The 26,336-nt window shown below is 42.1% G+C and overlaps 1 protein-coding gene across 1 annotated transcript in view; it reads left to right on the top strand.

Annotated features, from left to right (window-relative positions):
• WDR90 (WD repeat domain 90) overlaps positions 1-26,336 on the top strand; it is a 1,773,335-nt gene that overhangs the window by 758,403 nt on the left and 988,596 nt on the right. The window contains exon 17 of the mRNA XM_044079383.1: positions 1,604-1,734. Coding sequence (XP_043935318.1) covers positions 1,604-1,734 — 131 coding nt within the window. The remainder of the gene's footprint in view (positions 1-1,603; positions 1,735-26,336) is intronic.

The following is a 26,336-nucleotide window of genomic DNA, read 5'->3' on the forward strand; positions in this document are numbered from 1 at the left end:
TCTTCCAGGCTGCTGATACTGAGGTTGTATCTAATCAGGGTCTTCCTGAAATTGGATACTCCATTGATTGACCATATCACAGTTCCTCTCCTGTGGTTGTTAGGCACATTTCTTCTACTGTGACACTTGGAAATTCCTATATGGTTTCTTGTTATTCCTGCTGATTTTAAATCTCTTTGCAAAGTTCAGGAGGGAAAGAAGAAGGCTGATTCTCTTCACCCTGTCATGGTTAGGATGGATGTGATAATTGGCTTCTTTGTCCCAAGTGATTCAGAAAACATTTCCTGTCCAAAGCAAGGATGTTCTGCTCTCTGACCCCCCCCCCCAAATGGGTCAGCATCTGTCTCCTTAACAAGGCATGGGTTCTGATATAGACCTCTAGATCTCACGATCTCACTGGATTTGCTGCCTTGTGTCTCTGAGGTTATTGAAGCTGCTTGGAATCCATCTATTTGGCAGGTCTATGCTTCCATCTAGAAACTCAAATCAGGCAGAATAATGTATTGCACCACCTAGTTGGTCAGCTTGCAGGTGACCATGACTTCTGTCAGATGCCTGTATGCTTTGGGCTTCAGTTATTCTTTAGTCAAGGTGCATGTGTCAGTTGTCAGTCTGCATCCTGTCCGTTTGGAGGGCAGGGCTGTGACTCAACATTGGCTTATCACGCAGTTCCCAAAAGGAGTGCTGCATCTCTTTCTGAGACTTGAACTTTGTGGTACAAGATTCTTGCTGTTTTGAGCCTTCTAGCTTGGCATCATTGCAGTTTGTTTCTTGAAAAATGTTTTTTTTTTTCTGGTCTTTGTCAATTGTCTGGTTACAATTTTGAAGTATCATGCTATTTTGTTAGGGGAACTGTATCTAGCCTTTTTACAAATGCAGTGTATTCCTAAGGATGAATCCAGCTTCTTTCTGAATGTTTTTAAATTCCCTCAAAATCAGTCTATTCATCTCCTAGTCTTCCTCACAGGGGCAAAAACTTGGGAGGAGGGGGTTAGTGGAGAGCCTCACGCTGTGAAGATGCAATGCCAGCTCAAATGTTTGTACTGTCTTGGAAAAGCAGTACTCCATGAATTATCTTTCTGAGGTTTTGCTTTGCTTGTGTAGTCCTTGGGTGATTACTGCTTGCGATTTTAAATGATGAAGACCTGTCAGGCAGGATCCTTGATGTTGGGTATAACAGTCACGTTCCTACAATAACACTTGATCTGTGAGATGACTGTTTTTCATGAGTCGAGAATCCTATACCCTCCTTTCATTCCCATGGATGGTGGATTTGAGTTACTCAGATAGTAAAGTGCAACATCTTTATTTTTCCTTTTTGTAGAGGAAGGTACTTACTTGTGACGTAAGGGTGAAACAGTGTTATTGAGGTTTGTGTGGTCTTATATAGCCGAGTTTCATCAGAGTGTGTACTGGTACAAGAACAGGGATATCTTGAAACTTGGAACATTCAAGATGTTTTGATGAGTGGTGCTTTGTAGCGATGATTAACTCAACAAAGGATTCATGAGTGAGGGTCTGTCTGTGATTTTACTGACTTGAGAAGAGTGCTAAATATTTGTAGATGTCTAGCCCTGATTTGCTTATTTGCATTTTCTTTCAGCTTTGCTTGCAGTAAAGCTGGTCATATTCTGGAGGTAGATTACAAGAACGTCGTGATCAAAAACGTGCGCCGCCTGCTGCCATCTCAAGTGACGCACTCTCAGAGAAGGGAAAAACAAACCTTCAATTCGGGTATTTATCCATGAGTTTATTTTTGTTTGATAATGGGGAAGTCCATCTGGGTATGATTTGTTTTTAGTGGAGGTCCAACAGTTAACAGTAGCACATCCGATAAATCAAAAGCATCAGATATGTAGATTGCAAGGAAAAAGACATTGTGAATTTGCCACCTGTACACTTGAAAGTACTACAGGAGATGAATGAAATATGTAAACTTATTTCAACAAAACAGATGTGTTGCGTGTTAAGAAAATATTTTTTATGCTTGTTTTCTTTATAAGCAAGATAAATCCACTGGGTACAAATGAGTGTTTTCAAGACAGTTTAGAAAAGGCTGACTGCTTAGGTACTTCAGACTCGTACGTTACGGAGGTGGAGACTGAGAATAGTATCCAATAATATTGTTAAACTGCCATACAAAAGGGTACTTCATCATTCATATGGTTACATTAGCCAAGTATATGAGGTGTTAGTGACTATAAACAAGCATATGGACTTGAATAAGTCTAATAAAAGGATAATATGAAAATATTTGTGAGTGAGAATACACAATATTTTTTGGTCTTTTGGGAAGATGGGACCATCAGAAACCAGCAAGTCCTCTAGCTCTCTCCGCCATCAGAGTTCTCTTTCCAGACTTTTTATTTATGTATTTAAATTTGTTAACCTGGGTCGAACACTGATAACAAATGAGGTTGCCTGTCCCCTTTTACCAGCAGATGAGTTGCTTTTGGGAGTTAGGTAGTGGGACTAGGCTTCCTCTGTGAAGATCAACAGATTATTACTTGAAATACATTAAGTTACTCAAAGTTGATGGAGATATCTTGTTAGATTAATAACAAAGAAGGAAATGTGTGATTGTGCAGAGGGACTTGCCTGCACCCCAGCACCTCCAAACTTTTTATATGTCAATTCTGTGACAGTACTAAAGCATATAGCTATCTTGAACAATATACACTCCTACAATGCATACAGCCTGATGATGATATGTAGGAGAAATATATATAACCATTTTTGTTCAAGCAGTTAGAACTCTGATTATCAGATGACTGTTTTGCACATGTATGGAAGTCAGTATTGGGGGAGGAGATGAGAACCAGTTCTAAAGCATCATTTATGATGTTTGCAGGAATTTAAGTGTTATGCCTTAACTCCATCATTGTGAACTAGGTAGTACTTCCAAGTGTGTTGTGAGAGAGCCATCCCTGCGATAATGCATTCCTCAGTTGCCCTATCCAGCCTATATTCTCTCTAATGCACCTGTGCCACCATCAGTTTTGCTGGTCTACCCTGGGAACCATGAGCTCAGATGCACTCTAGCATAACTCATGTATCTCCCCATTGATAGAAGTGAGCAGACATATTTTTCTCCAGCACCCTGGCCTTTAATTGACCCTGTGTCATAGGGTTTCATACCAAAACACAAGAGAGCCAACATAATCACATAGAGAATGAGTATATAATGATAAGCTGCATGTCATATACTAGGTTTGTGGTGGGCTGTAGCTTTAAACAAAACAAGTAGTTATGGGTGGATGTGTCATATGACTTGGCTGGAACTTCAGATACTCTGATGTAAAGGCTTGAAGTAGGAGCATGTGTATTTCATGCCTCTGTGTGTCGTGCTGATCTGTTAACAGTAGTCTTTTTCCATTGCATAAGTGTTATGGTATCAGAATTAAAACTCTACATTTTTTTCCTATTGAGTTACAGGAAATAAAAATGTAGCCTCGTTTTTCAGAACGATGTTGCTCTTGCTGCATAGTAGCTGATATTTTTCATTATTTGTGCCATTAAAGTTGACCTGAGAAAAGACTGGAAATGTAAACTAAAATATAACAGAAACAAAGCAGGCTACTGACTTCAAAAATAATAAGTAATCCAAATAAACGTATACTAATTAAATGTTTTGGCAGAGCATACTTTATATTCACAAACAGCTCAAATTCAAACAGTTTCCCATTCATTGGATGTATGAATAAACTGTCAGTATTAATATATTTACATATATTACATCTATTACAAGGATATGTCCCTACTTTTTTCTGCACTGACCTACTAACATCTGTTCTTAAATTCAAGGATTTATAACAAAGCATTTTCCTCAGACCATTTTAAAAACAAAAAATTAACTAAAAATTGTTTTAATTTGAGTTGTTTGCGAACTGTAGAATGCAGAATCTTGTATATTTTACTGTCTGACAAGCCTGTAACCGATGTTTTGTTGGGAAGAACAACAGGTGTTTGAGACCGTATTAGGGAACATTTGTACAATATTAACTGGCGAGATATAAAGAATGCTTTGGCAAAATGTAGTAAATGAGGGTGCTACACACAGCTTTAAATTTATGGTTATTGAGAAATTTTGTGACACTGGTAGAGTGGGTGACGTTAGCACTCTTACTGAATGCCTTGAAATAAAATGGATTCCTAGATTAGCAGCTCATTGGCATAAAGGATTAAATGAATATGTTCCTTTTAAGACCTGCATTGAGATCAAGGGGTCTGAAATGTTAATTGCTTGAAACATTTTTATTAGTATTATTAAAGTTGTACATATATACACACACACAAATATATATATATATATATATATATATATATATATATATATATATATTGAGTATATTTCATGTTATTTTTAAAGCTGATGAAGCACCTAGTAATGGTGCGTGTTTTTATTATATTTTTGTGGGTTTTTTATGTTTTATTAAAGTGTATGCTCCATCCTACTCCTACCGACTTCTGCTTTTATTTGGAAATGTAAACTAATTCTTCTGAAATCCTTTTTTTTAATTTCATTTAAAAAAAAAAAAAAAAGTAAAATAGTGCGTTTAACTTCACAGTTAATTCAGTTTTCTTGCCTTCACATGAAACATTCATCTTATTTCTGTGGACCATTAGGACATTTTTGGCAAGGAATAATGGTTGTACAGATATTTACATTTCTGAAGATCTACAGAAACCTTAGATATTCAGTGTTTAACTGCATCTCCGTGTGAATAGCCTAGCGTGCAGTCAGAGAAGATCCAACATTTTATTTTTTCGTTTAAGGTAAGCAGAATAGAAGATTGTTGAATCTTTGGGAGTTGCCACTGCTCTGTGACTATTTTCGGATTTTTTTCTTACCCACCCTGTCCCTGTTGTATTTTTAAACCCAGTGGAGCTTAAGTTGCCCACCCATAATGTAAATTTGACTTTAGAAGTTACTTCTAGTCTTGACTCATCTTCTCATACTGGTGGATAGTAAACAATCATATTGGGAAGGGCCTTCCCATAGACTGATAAAACTTGACTCCTCCTCTCTTTCATTTGTTTCCACCCACTTAAGTGCACGTTGTAATACCTGGAGTAACAACCTCCTTTTTCAGTTTTACTTTTATAATCTGCAACATCTGGGATGAGGCGACTGATTACTGGAGTCTGTGAACTGTTCTCAGGAATCAGCTTGGGATTTGTGCTTCATTTTGCTTCTGTTGAGAAGTAGGGAGGCATTGTTTTCTAGATATCTTAAAGATTATTGATCACTGGAAAGCCTGAAAACACTTCAAGATCCAACTTGGAATTAGTGCTACCATTTTGCCCTTGGTGCCCAGTCTATCCCATCGAGACAGATTGTTTACACTAGCCTCATAGACTGCCCTCATTTAGAGCACCCCTCAGACTTCTGAATCCTCTCTAGAACTTCCTCCAGTGGAGGCTTCTTGGAAGCACATGTATAAGAGGAGATGCATTGACTCCCCCCGGGCATCTCTGTTGGAAGATATAGATTTTGATGAAGTGGAGGCTTCCTCCAGATCACCACTTGAGGATGTCTCATTCGCATAGATCCTGTAGCTTTTCATACAGAAGGGAAGTTGGTCTTCCAAAGCTCCTTCTCAGGAAGAATCAGTTTTTCTTGAGACTTTTGGTTTCTGCTCAGCTACTCCATGAGTAGTTTCCCCAGCTGCTAAGATGGTGGATTTAATCTTTCACTGCACAGCTCAGAAGCGATTTCCACAAAGTTAGATAAGTATCTTGTTGCTCCTAAAGACAGCTCTCACTGGAGCAAAGGTCCAGCATTGAACTGCACGGTACCACTAAGAAAGAGCTTGCAGAAGAGAACTCATCTGTCCATCCCCCTAAAAGAGAGTTCAGGGCTTTGAATAGGTTTGGATAGCGAGTTTATGCTTCAGCTACTTTTGCGTTAAGGTCACTGAATTGTTTGGCATGCATGACTAGGCTTCAGAGAGACTTGACAAAGGAGCACACAAAGTCTGTCTCTAGGTCCATGTCTGCAAAATACAGAAAAACAGTGGATTCACAAATGGCCATCCTTCAGTCTTTGTCAAATGCCTCCATTTGACGGATATGTAATGCAGTGGAAGGTGTTTTGATGCAATGCAATGGAAGGTGTTTTGAGAGCCGTGTACAGGCATTACTGTAAGGAGGCATTCCTGAATGTGTTTTTGTGAGTTCAAGGAGTCCTTTAAGACGTCCTTTATCACTGCCTCGTTTGATGGCTTGACTTTGTTCGGCCTTTAGGTCAAAGACACACTTTCCTGGAGTGAGCAGGATGGAACAACTCTCTGCTATAGGCATATGGTTTTCTTTCCCCCAGTAGACTTTCTGCAGAAACCAGAAAGGGGTTAAAAAGCTGCGTTTTTGGAATTTCCATGGGCTTTCTCAAGATTCTTCTGGAGCTAGATTCCCCCTCTCCTTGATGCTGGGGGGGGGGGGTATTTTATTGGTAGACCTTGCCTCATGGCAGAGAAAGCCCCCAGAAAGTCTTCAGTGGTCCGTTCTCTGAGAGGCCTTATTAGTGCTCCTGAATGGTCACCCGACTGCTACACTGTGGAGGCAGTCAGAGGGGGGTACTTGTCTCTGTACTCAGAAGGCTGGATGTCCATCACCAAAGATGTTTGGTGCGGACAGTTATTACCAGAGAATATTACATTCCCTTTCTCTCTCCACTCCATTATGAAAGAAACTTTCCAGCATCTCAAAGAAAAGTAGCCTCATCAGGGATAAAGCTTCTAGACAAGCAAGTCATCCAGCAGGTCCCACTAGATCAGCAAGGGTTCGGAACGTATTTGCAATTCTTTTTCATCCAAAAAGCATGGGAACCTAAGGCCAATTTTGGACCTCAGCCACTTGAATCGATAAGTAAAGCACACACAATTCTGAATGGCCATAGTAAAGTTCATCCTTCCTCTTTTGAGAAAGGACAATTAGATGTTGACAGTAGACCTGCATGATGCGTACTACCATGTCCAAATAGATGCACCAGGAGGTTCCTTTGCTTCCTGCTGGGAGCCAGTCATTTTCAGTTCAGAGCCTTGCCCTTTGGCCTCACCACAGCCCTGTGGGTGTTCACCAAATGCATGGCAGTGGTTGCAGCTCATCTGTTAGTGCAAGGGTTCCTGGTGTTCTGCTGTCTCAATAACTGGCTCTTTACTGTTCCTACCCAGTGTCTGCTATTCTGGGAAATTATTTGCCTCCGCTATGCTCCCACCTAGGAATCGCAGTGAAATAGGACAAATCACCATTTTCCCCAGTACAGAACCAATCAAGTTGCAGTGTCACCAGAGAATGTTATCCAGTCTAAGAAATCAGGCCCTACAATTCCTTTCCCATCAGATGCTGCCTGCCAGTCTACTGCTTCAGCTTCTAGGATCTATGGCAGCCTCCATTACTTTGGTCTCCTTGGCAAGGTATTATATGAGAGTGTTACAGTGGACACTAACAGTTCAATGGTCCATCAGATCCAGCCCGTAACCTTTTTAATCTGCATAACAAAAATATGCAGAAATCATGCTACTTAGTGGATTCGATCTCCAGAGGTGTTTCATGGCTGTCCCTTTTTTTCTTCCTCTCTCAAAGCCACAGTGACCGTGGATGCTTCCCAACTAGGGTGTGGGTGGGTTACATGGCGAAGATGTTCAAGCACAGTGGCACAACAGTTAACATTGTCACCTCATTGCAAGAGGTTCTTTGGTTCAATTCTTGGCTGGAGTGCCTTCTGTGTAGAGTCTGCATGTCCTCCCTGTGTTCACTTAGGTTTCCTCCGGGTGCGCCAGTTTCCTCCCACATTTCAAAGACATGCAGTAGGTGGATTGAACACTCTAAATTAACTATAGGTATGAGTGTGCATGCAAGTGCGTGGAGGAACTGCGGCAGCAGGACTAGCCACCCGGCAGTGTAAACCTCAGCTCTACATGATTGTCACTGTTGATGTGACACCCCAACTCCATGTGCAAAATGGGAAAAGAGGTTGTGGATTGATAGATGGATGTTTAAAGCATGTGGTCCCAATGAGAGGCTTATCTCCATATCAGTGTCTTAGAGTTGAGGGCAGTCTTCTTAATGTTGCAGACCTTTCAGGATGTTGTTCCTCTAGGAGTGATTTCTGTCCAGACTGACAACATGTCATTAGTCTGGTAAATCAATAAATGAAGGGAAACATGCTCCTACACAATGTGTAGAGAAGCGATTTGTGGCAGTGGGTGATATCTCCCAACCACTTTCTGATAGTAATGTACATACAAAGCAAGTCCTGTGTTCTAGTGGACAGGTTGAGCAGATCTGTTCTGCCATCTCACGAGTGGTCTCTCAATCCAAGTGCAAGTGCGTGGAAGAACTGCGGCAGCAGGACTAGCCACCCGGCAGTGTAAACCTCAGCTCTAGATGATTGTCACTGTCGATGTCACACCCCAACTCCATAGCACTTAACTTTCTACTATGGGGCCAACCATACTGCTATCATTTTGCTTCTCTCACCAATTCCACATGCAGCAGCTTCTTTTGCTGTGATCCTCTTGAAAGGGTAGTTCCTGAAAGAAGCTCTAATTTACGATTAGCCTCCAGTCTCCTGTACATCTTCCCACCAACTCCCTTAATTCTGAAATTTCTGCAGAAAGCATTACAATGGAAGATCATGGTCATCCTCATTGCCCACTTCTGGCGTTGACAGGTGCAGTTTCCCTTTTTCCGGCCTCAACTGGTACCCCCCCCCCCCCACCCTTTGTGTGTTGGATCTGAATTCAAATCTGCTGTCTTATCCATCTGAAATGCCTCATCCAGACATTTGAACCCTAAAACTAACCACATTTGAACCCTAAAACTAATTGCATGGTTTCTCCACTTCCATTGATGGCTAGTTAGTCCAGGCTTTCCTCCCAAGTGGTCCATATACTTCTTCTCAGAAGCCGTCCATTAGAAAGTTTACAAAAGTAAATGGAAAAGATTGTCTATTTGGGCTTTGCAGAAAAATGTTGATACCTTTTCAGCCCCTGTATCAGCAATATTGGATTTCCTTGCTTCTGTTTTCCATAACAGAGTTAGTCAGTTGTCAAGGCTCAGTTAGTGGTGATTTCACACCTCTTTATTGGAGAGGATTACACATTGTTAGCTTCACTCAAGTTGTGTTAGCTTCACTCAAGTTGTGTAAAGCTTTCTGGAGGGTACTTTCCTTTCTTAGACGCCCCCCCCCTACACTTAAAGATGTTATGCCCCCTTGAAACATGCATTGACCCAAGCTCTATGTGAACCTGCTGCAAAAATTGCTGACTTGGAAAACTCTACTTGTAGCTAGAAGGGTGTCACAGCTCCATGCCCGGTCTTGTCAACGTCCATATATTTTCCTCCTCAAAAACAGGGTTTCTTTATGCACTAGCCCTTCTTTTTTTGCCTATAGTAGCCACACAGACTTCACTCAATTAAAATATTAATCTTACCAGTTTTCTTTCTAAATTTTTTGAATAAGGGAGAATACATGCTTCATTTATTGAATGCGCATAGGCAATTACATTTCTTCCTTCACTGAATCAAACCTTTCAGGAAGTCAGAACAATTGTTTCATTTTCTAAATCCAAGAAAGGTTATCTTAGCTAGATGACAGACTGGTTACATCTCCCATGTGTATAAGCAGAAAGGTTTGGCATTACCTAAACTACCTAAAGTACACTCAACAAGATCCGTTTCTGCTTCTGCAGCTTACTTTTCTAGGGCCTTGATTAATATTCTTTGCACTGCCCGCCACCTGGTCCAGTTTTCATACTTATCCCATTACAGATTAGATTTGTTTTCCAGAGACAGGGCGTTTTTCACTTCTGCCGTCCTCTGGAACATCATTCTTAGAGACCAGCCGTGGAGGGAAGTAGCTGGGGACTGTGCCCCATCAGTTGAGGAATGGATGGAAAAGACAGCATGAGATATGAAAGTTATGTACTTAAAATAATGACAGATTTATGTTGCCTACTTCTGTTCTTCCCCAACTTCTCTCCGTCCTTTCCCCTTCCATTTCTTGGAATTTTGTTTCCTTTGGCTTCTGGTATGACTGTACGCTTTACCATTGGTGCAAGATTTTATACTCTTGCATCTGCAGTGCAGATTTTCTCCCAATCTGTCAAGTGGTCTTCTGCTACTTTGTCTATAATATACACACACACACATTAAATATATATATAATTTATTTGATTCTTCAGGAATTAAAGGCAGACTTGATCTGAAGTAATGTTGGGGATAGGTGGGGTTTATGGGTAAGGGAAGGAGCCTGAACTACCAATCCTAAATCTGAAAACAGTGGCCAAAGTTGAATCTAAGACTCATCAGTTGAAGAATGTTAGAAACTGATAACACAGATCTGTTATTATGGTAAGTACATAACTTTTGATCTGAAGTAGTTTACTACATTTGGTCTTCAACATGTGGGAATACGGATCCGTATCGGATCCAAGCCGGAAAATATTACTAGCATCAGCTCCGAGCTCCAGACTCCTCCCCTTACCCATAATACACCTCCACTGCCTTCCATCCCCAGATCTCATTTGCCGCAATGTGCTTATACAGCATGTCTTCAGAGCTCCAGCTAGCAGTGGGTTATTTCACTACTGTAAGTTAAAAGCTTTCATTCTTTTTCGTCGATCTAGGTTAGTTTAGGTACCCCTTCTACCCTCCCATCACTTTGGCATCGAATGTTAGTCTGATCAGGTAAATAGAGTAGTTTGTTCTGTGATGCCCCTACCCCCCCTCGGTGTTGTCTATAGACTAGCGTGGTGTGTGATTGTGTGTGTATGTTGGAGTTAAAGTTTTTTGCCTGTCTTTTTTAAGGCTTTCTTTCTTTCACTCAGGATGGCTGAAAAGCTAGTCTTTAAGCGCTGCACAGTGTGTGGCCATAAGCTCTCCCCAGCAGATGGCCACACTCTGTGCGTGTTGTGTTTAGGTGTGGCCCATCTTAGTGTGGATTGTGCGCTGTTCCACCCCTGAGCTTTAAAGGATAGGAAGGCCAAGTTGACCCTCAAAGGTCTTCTTCCTTCTACCAACCCTCCTTCCTCATATTTGGCTTCAGTCACAGTGGCTGTTGTGACTGCCTGTCACTCTTCTCTTCCTCTGGTCTCGCCTCCCTCCCAGGCTGGGACTCAAACATCTGCATCTAAGCCTGTGGTAGCAGAGCAGAGGAGATGTAGAGAAAGGGAGAGAGAGTCGAAGACGAGGGAAAAGAGGAAGAGGTCTCTGGACCTCGCTTCTCCAAAAGTCAGCAGGGATCTATGACTCCCCTTGGCTCCGGTCTCTGAGGTAATCCCCAGAGCCAGAGGAGGTACATCCAGTCTCCCGGGCCACAGTTCCCCAACCCGCCAGGTCGGAGTCCGTGGCCTCGTCATGGTCAAACCCGCTCCTTATCGGATATGGATCTGGATAAGATGAGGCGCTTTATCCGTACACAGATCCAGATGGGGGTCTTGCCAATCCCCCCCCCTCTGGAGGGGGGGGGCTTGCTTCCTTTCTTTCAACCCATTTCTCCTTCCCCGATCAACCTTTGGCTTCGGAGTACTTGGGTCTGAGGTTGGCCTTGGTCAGGGGGTCGGTGCCAACGGTACTTATTTCCTCGATGCCGGCAGTTGCCCGGAGCATCTCGGACCCGACCAGTTCGGATCCGAGCCGCTCTCAGAGCTGGAACCTGGGTGTTGGTTCCGAGGGAGTGGAACCTTTTCCATCGGTTCCGATGTTGTCGGGCCAGGTCCCCTCCTTCTACTTTGAGAACAGCTCCGATTCACGTCAGACCTCGGGAGACTGGCCTCTTTATTAGCTTCCCTGGAGGTCCACTGTCCTTCGGCATTCAGTGTGGTAGAAAGGGTCCTCTCTGTCAGAGTGAGATTCCTGACCACCCCCTCGGCTCTGTCTACGGTCCTCATTGTGTTACCAGAGGGACAGCCCATGCTCCAAGAGCCCCAGATGGTTCCCCCTGAGGAACAGATGGCTTGTGAACACTCCCCTGAGAGCCCCACTGGAGATGTGCCTCGCAGGCTTACGTGCAAGAGGAGGCACTTGTACTCCCCCGAGTCCCTCACTGAGGGCACAGATTTAGATGATGGAGAGGGTTCCCCAAGATCACATCCCGAGGATCCTGCACCAGCAGGGGGTCTGCCCCCAAGCCCTCTTCTGATGAATGTGTTCCTGGAGGCTTTCGGCATGGGCCTGTCTACTTCCTGGGTGTCCCCTCCCGCGGATCCTTTAGTGGATTTGGAAGGAACCAGACACCATGAATAGTATCCCCAAGTGACCCAATAAAATTTTTAAGCCCCCCCCCCCATTGACAGGCCATCCTGCAATAAGGGCTCCCCTGTGGACACCATGGTGGTAGCAGCAGCCACTAAGAAGGAACTTGCTCAGGAGTAATTCTTGGTCCACGCTACTGACCGGGAGTCATGGATGATGGACCGCCTAGGGAAGCAGGTGTATGCTTCAGCTACCTTTTCGATCAGGGTGCTGAATTACTTGGCCCATGTTACTAGACTCCAACGCGACCTAGTAAAGGAGCTGGAGGAGTCTCCACCCAAGTCCATGTCGCAGGAGGACAAGGCTTAGTTCTCTGCGAAAATGACAACTCTAAAAGTAGTATCAAATAAGTCCATGCGACTCCTCTCCTGTGCTACGGAAGGAGCGGCTAGGGCACCTGGGTCTGGCATGTCCATAAGGTGTAATGCCTGGCCCAGGTTGTGTCAATTTTCCAAACCCTTTAAGCCGTCTTTTGCCATTGCCCCTTATGACGGCTGTACACTTTTCGGTAAGACCGTCAAGGAGATACTAGTCCAGAGTGAGAAGGCTGGGAAGACACTGTCTGCCATCAAAATCTGCTTCTCTAGCCCTCAAAGGTCCTTTTCCCGGAACCAGAGAGGGCAAAAGATGATGTGGTTCTGGAAGTCTCAGTATTCCAGGGACAATTCGGGTTCTTCTTCCCCTAGAGGCAAAGGGGGACAGAATGGACACCAGCTCAGAGGTAGAGGGGGTCCGTGGAACTTTGGGTTTCGAGAACTGTTCTCAGACAGACCCTGAGGGGTTGCCTGGCTGCTCTCCTCCGGAGGCAGTCTGGGGACGATTGTCCTTGCACCCAGCGGCATGGAAGTCCATAACAATGGACAACTGCTGCTTCAAATCATATCCAGAGGATATTCTATCCCCATCGTGGGTTGCCCAATATCTTCCAGACACCTCCCGGATGTTCCACCCATGCAAAGGGAGGCAGCAGCACAGGAAATTTCCAAGCTGCTAGTAAAACGAGCCATCGTAACCATCCCCCCCAGATCAGTCCGGATCAGGCTTCTACTCCAGGTTCTTTTTGGTGCCAAAGAAAACAGGGGACTTAAGGCCCATTCTGGACCTTTCTACCATGAATCTGTCAGTTGCCAAAGAGAAGTTATGGATGGTCACGCTACATTCCATCATGCCATACCTGCAAGAGAGTGACTGGATGTGCTCAGTAGACCTCCAGGATACTTACTATCAAATAAAAATGCACAGAAGCTCCAGGAGGTTCCTCCACGTCTGGCTATGAGCCAGTCATTATCAATTATGAGCCCAACACTTGCCTCACTACAGCTCCCAGGGTGTTTACCAAAGTGATGGTGGTTGTAACTGCTCACCTGAGGCTTCAGGTGATTCAGGTTTATCCATACCTAGACGATTGGCTCCTCACTGCTCCCACCAGGCGTCTACTTTCCCAAACCAGGGATTACTTTCTGACACTGGCCCTGAGTTTGGCCATCACAATCATCACATCCAAATCTCTCCTAGATCCTGTACAGGTGATAAACTATATTGATGCCAGGATAGATGCTCTTCATTGCAAAATATTCCTGACCTCAGAGAGAGTTTAAAACCTCAGGATGCATGTCTCCCTGATCTACCATTTCCACCTCCCAATGGTGGAATCAGTGTTGAGGGCCCTAGGCTCGATGACGGCGACCATAACTCTTCTACCGTATGCTCGGCTACACATGCGGACTATTTTGTGGACTTTAGCGGTTCAACGGTCCATGTTGGTACTGCCATTGACTTATCCTGTCCACCTAAGAAAAGTGTGTCTGTCGTCCCTCATATGGTGGGTGAGCTCTCCGGACATTTTGGAGGGGTGACCCTTGTTTCAGCCCCGGCCCAAATCACAGTGACCACGGATGCCTCCCAACTCTGGTGGGGGGGCATTATTCGGGCAGGACAGCCCAAGGCCTGTGGTCCCCCCTAGAGACCAGCTTGCATATCAGTGTCCTAGAGATGAGGGCAGTCCTTCTAGTGTTGCAGGCCCTTCATGCCTTTCTTCCTCTGGGGACAATTTCCATTCAGTCAGACAACATGTTAGTAGTCTGGTATATCAACAAACAGGGAAGGACCAGATCTTACCCCCTTTGTCCTGAGGCCATTAGAGTGTGGGAATGGACGATCTCCACTGGTCACTTTCTCATCGCAATGCACATTCCGGGACGGTCCAACATCCTAGCGGACAGGCTAAGTCGGACCATTCTGATGCCTTACGAGTGGTCTCTGAATCTGTCAGTAGCGGAACAGATCTTCAGCGAGTGGGGTCAACCTTGTTGCGATCTCTTCGCATCTCCTTCCAACACGAAGTGCAGCAAGTTTTTCACTCTGAACCCTCTACCAGGAGAGTCCCACAGAGACTCTCTAGTTCATGCTTGGCCTCCCAGTCTGCTGTATGCTTACCCGCCAGTACCTCTCATTCCGAGGTTTCTGCAGAAAGCTTGTTGACTGGGGAGCAAGGTGATCCTCATTGCTCCATTCTGGCCTCGCCAGGTTTAGTTTCCCTTCCTTTGGTCTCACCTTCTGGCTCCACCTTGGATCCGAGATCCCATTCAGGATCTGATTTCACATGCCGCAGGGTGCCTCATCTGAGTCTGGACAGCCTGAAGCTCACAGCTTGGCTGCTCCAGTTTCCGTAATTGCTAGAACTCCTGGACTATCTTCCTCAGTTAGATCTATTTTGGTAGCTGCTCATAAGTCTTTGACCAGAAAGGTTTATCGCAGCAAGCTGAAACATTTTTCTTTATGGGCCTCTCAGAGGAGTTTAGACCATTTCACGTCTCCTATTTCCACTATTCTTGATTTTCTAGCTGATATTTTCCAGCATGGAGCTAGTTCTTCTACTGTCAAAGTTCAGTTGGCTGCCATTTCCCATTTTCATGTGGGCGAGAATTCTGCATCCTTAGCATCTTCCAGACTGTCTAAAGCTTTTATCAAAGGCACTTTTTTGCTACGCCCCCCCCCCCCCGGTCAAAGATCCTATTCCCCTGTGGGGCCTTACTATGGTTCTCCAAGCTCTGGTCGCTCCGCCTTTCGAGCCTGCTGCAACTGCAGATCTAATTTTTTTTGTCGTGGAAAACAGCCTTTCTGGTAGCTATTACCTCTGCTAGAAAGGTTTCAAAATTACAGGCCTTGTCCATCAAACTTCCATACATGATTTTTCATAAAGACAGAGTTTCCCTTTGGACCAATCCATCTTTTCTGCCTAAGGTGGCTTCACCAGTCAATATCAGTCAGACTATAAATTTGCCTGTGTTCTTTCCCAATTTTACGAACAAAATGGAGTACAAACTACACATGTCGGATGTTCATAGGCAGTTAGGATTCTATTTACACAGGACAAAACTTTTTCGTAAATCTGATAGTTTGTTTCCTTCTATAAACCCTTTTTGGGGAAACCTGTTTCCAAGGTCACTATAGCTAGATGGATTTCGTCATGCATCCTGCAGGTCTATAAGGACAGAGGCATGTCTCCTCCATGTCAGGTTAAAGCTCATTCCACCAGGTCCATGGCTACATCTGCGGCTTTTTGGTCTAGAGTGTCTTTGGATGATATTTGCTCTGCAGCTACTTGGTCCTCATCTCATACATTTATTTCTCATTATAAATTGGATTTGCTTTCAAGAAGGAGAGCATCCTTTGGTTCCATGGTGCTCCGGGATATCCTTCCATGAGGGCCTCCCAGGAGTTTTAGTAGCTGGGGACTCTGTTCCACAGGTTGAAGACCAAATGAAGTAAACTACTTCAGATAAAGAACTTATGTACTCACCATAACATTCCATTTGAGTAGTTGTACTTCATTTGTCTTTAACCGTCCCTCCCTCCTTCCCCCAGAGCTTGGCACATGATCAGCCTACGGGCTGCAGTATAGGTCACAAGTATATTATCAGGTCGGGTTCTAAGTATAAGTTCAGCAGACTCGAACTGGGAATGGAAGGCAGTGGAGGTGTATTATGGGTAAGGGGAGGAGTCTGGAGCTCGGAGCTGATGCTAGTAATATTTGCCGGCTCGGATCCAATATGGTTCTGTATTCCCACAGGTTGAAGACAAATGAAGTACAACTACACAGATGGAACGTTATGGTGAGTACATAACTTCTTCTTTTTTAAGCATAAACCATGTGTTAATAGCCAGAGAATGTATTATTATTGAGTGACAGCCAGAGAATATATTTTGATAGTGGAAAACATTATATACTGATTTAAGGTACTGGAAGCAAATGGTGTATGAAAGATAATTTATAACATGGCAAGGGGCAGAGATTAAAAGTGTTTTTCCATAGAGGCTTGGAGTATATTACCAGATGCTAAAGCAGCAGGTGAGAAGAATGAAGTTGAAAGAAGTTTAACAGAAGAATAGATAAGAATAGTTAATGTTAGTGCAGTTGAAAGGGGAAGGAGGGGAGGGCAGCCTGCTTGATAAGTAGAGTAACGTTATACAAAATGAGAGATGGAGTTGGCTGCTAAAGGAGCATTTGTCAAGTGAAGAATAGCATCACATATACAAGGCACCTAGGTGATTTGAAATCAAGAAAATTTCATATCTTTGCATAGATGTATGTTTACAGATAAGTTTGCACACCTCCATGTCTGCAGCAAATGTGTCCTGTGGTGTTTGAAATCTGTTGGATATGTGAGGATAGTGAACAGGTGACTGGATATATATTTTCAGGTTATGCAGCAAGTTAGCATATAAGAGAGATTTTTGGACCTTGCTGTGGAATCTTACTGGTAAAGAAATATTGCTGACCGCAGTTTTAATGTTGCTAATTGGAGAAGAGGAGTTGCCTAAGCATATAAGACAGCTCAAAGGTCTGATTATGATAATATGGTGATAACTACCATATGGAAAAAAAAGGTAGAGTCTCTGTAGTGAAGAAACCACTGCAGCTAGTAGAGGAACGAAATAAGGCAAAGCTGAAGAACTCGCCTGAGAAGTCAAGTCAAAAATGGATGCCTTGGTACAATTAATTGGTTGAAAATAAACAGTATTTGGAGATTGAAAAGGTGAGCAGTGGTTAAAGACAGAATGCTACTTGAGGATAAAGGAAAGCTTTTCCCTCCATAATGTGATTATCTTAATTTGTTGGTGTAAGAGTGTAGCCTTGGGAAAGAAAAGCTGTGAATTTAAATGAGTGGGTGATTGTTATGTATGAAAGAAAGAATATGGATATGCTAGTAGAGCAAAAATGTATGATATTTAATCTATGCCACCGACAGAGGATGGAAGGGTTTGTATAACACTGTAAAACTGAGAGAAATGTGAAGAATGGCATCAGATATATAAGGCACCCAGATATTCAGTGAAATCGAGAAGGTTTTGTATCATTGCATGGATGTGTCTCTTCAGAGTTTCCACAGATACTTCTACACTACAGTTTCCACACATAGGTCTACACCACTGCAAGACTGCACAGTATGTTTTCTGGAGTATCTTAGTGAAATTAATTGTTCTGTCTGGATCAACAGTGGTGATGTCAAGACTAAATTTAAATGTTTCACAATATAACTGTATAAGGTTTGCCCATTTGAAGTGTTTAAATATGAAGACATTGGTTGCAGGAGGTATGGTGCTCATGAGAATAAATGTCAGAAGTTTATGGCACATCTTAACTGGTGTAGGAAGGATTAGGAGAATGGAACAAGTAGAGACAATATTTGTGAGGACCAGGTAAGAATATTTTGGCCGGTTGTTGATTTGCTAACTATTTGATCACTTGAGGTATAGATACTCTAATCCACAGCATGGTAATTGAAGATCACCTAGGATTTTGGAATTGTTGCTTACAAGAACTTCTTCGAAAGCTTACAGGAATCAGATGCGGTCATCTGGGGACATGGAAGGGGATTCTGTAGCATGCTGCATGTTGGAACCTTTTGCCTATAGTAAAGAGAAGTTCAAATTGTGTGATTGTGGGTAGATGATATATGGTCCCTGAAAAGTATGGAGAAACCACAAGTGTTTCCATCAGATCTGAAGTCATGGTAGATGCCAAACGTCTGTATGGAGGAGTGTGTTTTCTTTAAGTTTAAACCAAGTCTCAATAACTACACATACATTAACATGTTCCAGATGCAGGAGTGCCTCAAAATCATGCAATATGTCACTGAGGCCCGTGTTTTTTTTTTTTTTTTTTTTTTTTTTAGAAGTGCCGTGTAATGTGGATCAATTTAGGGTTAGAGTGTCTATTAGATGGACTCTGCCTAAAACAAAGGCCCATGGGGACAACAAATACTTTTACCAGTATGTGTAAACCCTTGAACAAGAGATAAAGGCCATTCCTTGCAGAGTTAAGTACATTACAGCCATACCACATTCATATGGCATAGAAGCCATTAGAGAGTTATCACTAGCAACAGGATTTAGAGCAGATTTGATCTGCTCTTTATTGGAACTAATAATATATTTACCTATGGAAGTACTTACTGTTGGCAAACATGGGGTGTTGTGATGGGCACCCATGTGCCAACAGTTATTCCAACTTGGTGTTAGTATACTGGGAGTATGAAAAGGTACTCTGAGGCCAATCCACAGAGTAATAATATTTTCTATTATGGTCGATTTGTAGACTATATTTTTATCTTGTGGAAGGGTGCGGAAGAACAGTTGGTACCATTTTTAGAATATCTACATTCCACCACGGACTTTTTAAAGTTTACTATGAACTACTCTAAAAAGGAAATAGAATTCATAGATGTCTGCTTATGTCTTGACACAGAAGTTGGTTTAAGCACTACCATTCACAGGAAAAGCAGTTGGAAGAATTATTACCTCCACCGAAGTAGTATGCATCCTAAACATATCTTCAAGAACATCATGGAGAACCAGGTCACTCGTATCTCGAAACTGTGTACAGAAGAACATGATTTTGATCAAGAATGTTGACATCTTTATCAGCATTTGCAAGATGGAGGTTATTGAGATGTAACTCTTGGGCCAATAATGAAGACTGGAATAGTAAGAGGCACTAAAGGACACCCATATTTTTCCAAGCAGACATGTGATGAGGTCAATGAGGCTATTAATTATGAATCTCTGTGGCTAAACTGTCCTCTTACTTACAGTACTGATGATAAAGGGATTTGTTAAATAGTAAAGAGATTTTGGCCTGTCCTAATTGAGGATGATAAGATTAAGGACATAGTAGGCGAACAACCTAGGTTTGTGTTCAAGAACAAGAAGAATATCAAAAGGTTGCTTTGTAATAAAGATGGTCTCCCTAAAAAGAAAAGTGTTCTACACCAGGGCACCCACAGATACAGAAGGTGCAAACCTTATCCTTTTATTGATGCTAAAAAAACCTTTATACATCTGATAACAGCAAACGAATTTACTGTAAAAGCAGTATCCAGCTTTAATACCAAATATCTGGTTTACTTAGCAACTTGTGGGAAATGCCCAGTTTTTTATATAGGCAAAACGAATCAGAAGTTTAAAGAAAGGGATACTACAACATCAAAGAGACATCAGAGATAAAGACACGACGAATGCGTTGGCAAACCATATTGTGCAGAATCCCAACCATGCATTCACATTTATAACTTTGGAAACTGTATCAACCAACCTTAGAGGTGGAGATATAAAAATCCTCACTGAAATTTGTCAAATAGGTTGGATTACGAATCTGCAAGCCCACCAACACCCGGTTTTAATATTATTATCTCAATGAAACCAGTTTTAAAGAATAGATGCTTAACTGTTAATTGAACTGATTTTATTCCTTTTAAGTTATGTTGCCGTAAGTATGTGAGAACTTGGATATGACATGCGAGTTTTGGGGACCTGTGCTCCCATCTGATTCAATAGAGTTTTTTATTCAGGAGGGCATAGAGATGGGAAGCAGTTTCAGCACTAATCCAGTATTAGTTGATTTGCTTATATTTTTATCCCCACACAGTTTTGAGATTGTAATTGTTTGGACTGATTTCCCATCCCCCCCCCCCCTTTATCCTGTTCACTAAGGGATTCTGCCTTCATACTTTGAGGGGTGGAAATAATTAGTAGCTTTTCATTAACAGAACATATTTGAGACTTTTAGTGTCCGATAGGTTGTGTTTCTATTAGTTACATCCTCCGGCTGTGATCGGGGGATGGCCCTTGGTAACAATAAACAATAAAAATAAATAATAAAAGATGATAGTTTCATCCTGCAAGATAAGCTTATAATTACCATAAGGAACAGTCCTTGTAATGACTGTACTTCCCCATTAAAGTACATGGTAAACTTGGGGATGTAATAGGTGTTACCTTAAGTGTGTTTTTATTTATTTTTTTCTAACAATATTCAGTTGAACTAAAAGATTATATGCAGAAAACCAGGATGAGAACCTTTGTAAGGCTTTTGTTCCTCGTATGAAGCAATGAGGAAAGTTTGCTTAATGTGGGTCTTTTAAAAAAATATATATTTTTTTTCTCTCGTCTACCAGGAAGCTCTTGCTAATAGACGGTGATGTATAAAGGAAGCATAGATGAACAGGAATAATAAAAATAAAAGTAAAAATATTAAAACTAAGTTAAGAAAGTGGTAAAACCACTTCATTAGTTAACATTGTCTGCTTTTTACACCAGGTTAGTAATGGAAAACTTCTTATGAACAATGAAGAAATGACCGTGTTTACAAGATTGGCTGAAAGCTTGGTAACAGCACTCTAATAGGCTGCACCAGTGATTGGAAGGAAACAATACTTAAATAATTTGATTGGTATTTACACACTATGGGGTGTTAACCTTCTCTGAGTGCAGACTTGTAAAGAACAGTGTGTGTACATATCTGACTGGGGACGCTGCAGTAGCAGCAAAGGATTTTGACTGGAAGCTAGATTCTGTGCAGAGTTCGCTTCTGACCAAGGACTAAGAGTTGAGGTGTACTGCTGATAGGATAAAAAATATTTTTAAGCCACTGGATTGGCTGCAGCACAATATGTATGTTTTTACCTAGCACTTGTTATTTATGATCTGAAGAAGGCTTAAGTAGGCAGCTGGGAATTTTGTGTATTTTTAGCACTTTTATTGTTTTTCTTCGAATAAAGAGTGTTTTTATCACTGTTGACACAGTGCAAGCTCGTGGTGGTGTACCCTGAAGATTTTCCTACTTTGTTGTACTGCTTTGGGACACCTTTGGCAGTTGGGGGTCGATTTGATTTTGCTGTTTAACCCATTTGGTTAGAGACTGGCCTTACTCCATCCCGTGGTTGAGAATTATATATTATTCCTAAAGAGAATAACTATGATCATACTATAGATAATTTGATGGGACCCATGCACTGGATAAAGCATTTAGGAACTGCCTGTATCCATTAATAGTACGTGGGGGGGGCAAGTCCTGTGGTAGATTTTCTGTTTTCCATCCATAGATACAAGTTGCATTGTAATATGGACAGGTATGAACTTTGCTTTGTGTGGATGGGGAGTCTGTTTAAGAGCAGTGATATTCTCTGTGAGATATACCTGCCCCTCCAAACTGTTCTGTTGGTGTTGCAGAATAGGTTTAGATCCCTATATAGAGTATTTCTAATGCCATTTGACTTGCTGATGTGCAGTAAATCCGTCAGTATTAGGTTGGAGGATGCCTTGTATGCCAGACAAAGGTCAACTTTTAACAGTCTGTAGGATACTGAGTATAGTGATAATGGCTTTGAGTCGGTCCATTTAGGCCTTGAATCCTTTAGTAAGGTATCTGTATGGGCGTTCTACTTGGTGAATGTGTCTGGGCAGATGCATGCCAAAGGGGGCATTATCTTCAATTACTGGCCTAATGAGGGCTGAATTAAGGGGGACAATGACATCCCCTAGATCTAAACACAGTTCCATTGTTTATAAGCTGTAAAATACAGAAGGAATTTCTTAAAACAATGAAGACATGTTGCTCAAAAGTTAGGTCATTGTCCCCATGAGTTACCTAATCCCAAACACCTGGGTCATCTCTTTGGGACGTATTATCAGTGTGGTAGTTTCCTGAGGTAAATGACTTCCCAAAGGATACAGTAATTAATTTTTTGATATTTGGTTCAAGACTGTGATTTTGGCACCAGTTATTTATTTGCAACAAACTTTCCTGCAGCATGGGTAAGTCATTTTACGGATTCAGTGACTGCTCCTAGCTGCAGTCATCTGCAGACTTAGCCAGAGCCCTTTGGTATTGTTTTTTTATGTCGGAAAAGTAGATGCCAAACAAGAGAGGTCCTGGCACAGAACCCTGGGGACTCAACTGGTGACCAGTCCCTTTGTGGAGGTAACTTCCTGTTTTGATTCCCTGCATCCTATTTATGATTCAGTTGGCAATCCAATAGGTGACATAAGAGTTTATTCAGATTTTCTGTTATGTTTGAGTGGGGAATTGTGTCAAAAGCTTTGGCCAGGTGAAGGTATGTGGTATGTACCATTTTGCCTTCATCCATTGTTTGGTGACCTTGTCCAAATAATCTTCCAGGTGGGTTCTTAGGTTCAATGGGCCTTTTTCCAGCCATGTAAAAGTCCTCTACTCTTCTCTAGATGTCAGTGTAGTAAGGCCAACAGCGGTAATGCAGTTGAATTTGTGAGACTGATGTGAGGTACCTTTTACAAAGAGTTTAGAGGCATAAGAAATCATCTGTTGTTTAACAGGAAAGCAGCAGAAACATTATGTGTAGGACTTGCAGCATGAGGCACCAAGTCATTTTGGCAGGTTTTTCTACTCATTGTTGAAGGAACATCCTATTTTTGTCAATACTGGAATACAGTAATAGGTAGTTTGTCATTCTTCCATTTCTTTCCTGTTTTTATTTAGAACTAAAGCTTTTTTTTAATATACCCTGAAATTTCCTGCATCTTTGAAATTGTTAATTATACCTTTTTCAATCCTGAGTCATTTTGGATTGCTCTGCTTTTGTATTGCCTTCATTTCTCTCTAAAATCAAATTGTATACAAGCAGTGGTTGAGTCCAGTACACGTGTTGACCAGATCTTGTAACATCTGTCACCATTATAGCTGTCCAGGTTGCATTTGAAGGAGGCTGTGCTTTTAGTAGCTCTAATATGGTAGGGCAAAGGATTAGAGCTTTGCTACTATTTCTGAAAACTATGAGGTCACCATTCTGTTCTTTAATGTATGTCTGCTCAGTTTGAGTTTCTCATATTGTGAATTTTTATTTAGACCCTGCAATTAAAAAAAATTGAGTCCTTGTTTATGTTAGAGTTTACCTACTGAGCAAGAAAAGGACCAGTCATTTGTCTCTCATGGTGCCCTTTAACCATTTTGTATCTTTTATGCCTTCTGTGACGAGGCTTTGCAGTTGCGTATTCTCTATTTTCTGGTTGTGGGAGCACAGAATGTCCTGCCAAGCTGTCTTTGCAGAGCTGTTTTGACAGGCCTTGACCCTAGTTCTGAAGGTAATACTGATTGCTCTCTCTTCAGAATAAGGTCTGGGCTTCTACTTCTGCCTCCTGCTGGTTCAGAATTGGATTGAAGATTTCCATCTCATATTGGATTGCAACAACTTGTAGCATATTCAGTATGTCACATGCTAGATGATGATGACATTCTATGGGGTCATTCCCCTGCTGATGTGGAATGCATGAATGGTGTTGCTTAACATGTTGGACACTTTCTGGTGCATTGTTTTATGGGATCCTTGCAAGAGGGTTATTTTATATTGGATACTTAGTGAGATTGACACTCTCTGTTCAGCTCACTTTTAAGTACTTAAACCTAAACACTTTGTATATTTATCGTCAAAAGCTCACAAGTTAAAATTGTAAATGAAGAAAAAATACAGTGCAAAATAAAGAACTAAAATAATGTGTGTTCTGAGTAGTTACATCTGAAGGTCCACATAGTTCAGACTGACCAAAAAGATGTTAAAAACCTCACCCTGCATGAGTGAGGTACAGATGGTGAGTAAACAAAAGTGAATAATCAGCCAGTATTAAAGTTTCATTAAAGTTCCACATGCAGTCATCACCAAAACAGGCATACAAAAAAGGTGTTCTGTATTGCACAAAAGTCAAATTCAGTATACAATGAAGCCATTTTTGATTTTCCTTTATACCTAGTGTTCACCAAGGTATTGGCCATGTTGGCAAAGCTTTATAAGAAGGACCTTCATTTGTTGTCCTTCTTGTACAACTGCCCAATTGAGGAATGGATGGTTGGACTCCTTCAACGTGGACTTCAGTACTCCTGCAGTATAAGAAGGGCAGCTATGTGTGCTGCCTTCATTTTTTTAATTGCTGCAGTTTATGAAAGGAAGAGTCTGTTTAGTGTAACCACTAAGCATCATCAATTTGCTGGTTAAACCTGCCTTCCAAACCACAGATATGTGTCCCAGTGAGGATATTCCTTCTATATTTATATTTCTGTCCCTAGATGCAGTGTGCTGGCTTTAGGTTGCCTTTTTTATTTTTACAGCTTGTGGTTTGTGTAGGTTGCTAGCTGTTCAATGTGTCACATTAGATGTCAGTATTTGATGTTACAAACAAATCATACACCAAGGTGTTTATAGTTTGTGTATTTTGTTTTGGCACCGTGCATGTCATTATGTCTTGCCCCATTTTATGAGGTTTAGTCAGGAGACTCTCAAACAAAGCAAGAAATCTTCAACACTGTCTAAATCAAAAAAGGCTGTCTTGTCTTGACAAAGGCCACTGTGGCATCTGCCATATCATCCACTTACAGTACATAGCTCTGAAAAAGCACAAGGAAAAGCATCCACTCAGAAAGACACCAGAGGACTGACAACATAAGGCTGTTCAAGCCAGAGGGTGTCATGTCTAGTGAGGTACATGTGTAGCCTTTCTTGTCATATGTTCCTAGCTGGACTTGAGACATCTGGCAATGTCCCTCTGGAGGCTCCAATGCTATTGGAAGAAAGTGCATCCTCTTGTGCAGGAGTCCAGCAGATGTCAGTTGGTCCAAATGCCTCTCTGTTAGCATCTGGTTCCAAACCCTGTATCCTGATAGTTGAAGGTCTTGGTCGTATGCCCTTAGGCCTTGTATGCAAGGCTTCCATATTGAAATTGTGGGTTGCCATGTGAAGGCTGCCAGCACCCTAGGATCAAGCCCAAGGCCACACCCACACCTCAAACCTATGCCATCTTGCCCTAGCCTGAGCTGGGCAGATCTCTTCTACTTACCCCCCCCCCCAATAAGCTGACAAGGGACTTTGTATTTTTCCTTTTTTCTTTGTGAACCTGCATCTTTTTACTGGTCAGTCTTCAATGCTGGGAGGTTCCCAAATTAAAGGAAAAAAAAAAAAAGGAAGAGAGAAACAACCTCCAGCCCACAGAATCTGATTCTTCAGACTTTGTGAAGGACAAACTGGCTTATGGCAGCCAGATGTCCTGTACCCTTTCTCACTTGTCTAACACTCTGGACACCTTATCCACTGCCTTGCCACCAAAAGATTTCTCATTTACTGGCAGTGTAAGTAGAATGGAAGTCTTCTTCATTGAAAGACAAGGACTACTCAGACATACAGAAGAGGTACTGTGAATGTTGCAGGCTACCAGAGCCTAAGCCCGTAGCTGTTCTTTCAGCTGTTGGAATTTGGAGGATGAATTCACTAGTGTCTGTTTGGAGTCTGGTTTCCAAACACTCTTCTCCTAGGAAGCCTGACCGATTCTTTAAGATTGTGTACTACTAGCTGATATCCATAGAAAACAAGGGTTCTCCTGATGCTGAAAACAAAAAGCCAGTGACAAAGAAAGCAGGGTGCTTGGCTAATTGGATAGGAAAATTTACACCATGTCCTTCAGGGATCTGAATCTTTAAAGTTGTATGCTCAAGTTCCAAGGGACTCTCTGATCTGAGCTTAGGGATAGTGTGCACGAGAATGCAAGCAAAGCCATGAGAGATAAAGTGCCGGATGTCGCAACCACTTTCACTTGGCTGAAAATCACCCTGCCATAATGCTGTAATGTAGTAGATGCATCATGCAGGGTGATAACTAGAGAGTCTTTTATGTGGACACATGCTTGGCTGACGACTCAGCCCTTCCCAAGGCATGTGAAGAGTCAGGGTCTTTAATGCCCCATTGTTCAAAGAGCTGCTATTTGGATCCCCAAATTAA

Source organism: Protopterus annectens, chromosome 8.part0 (assembly GCF_019279795.1).
Source record: "Protopterus annectens isolate FY-2018-M chromosome 8.part0, PAN1.0, whole genome shotgun sequence".
NCBI lineage: Eukaryota > Metazoa > Chordata > Ceratodontiformes > Protopteridae > Protopterus > Protopterus annectens.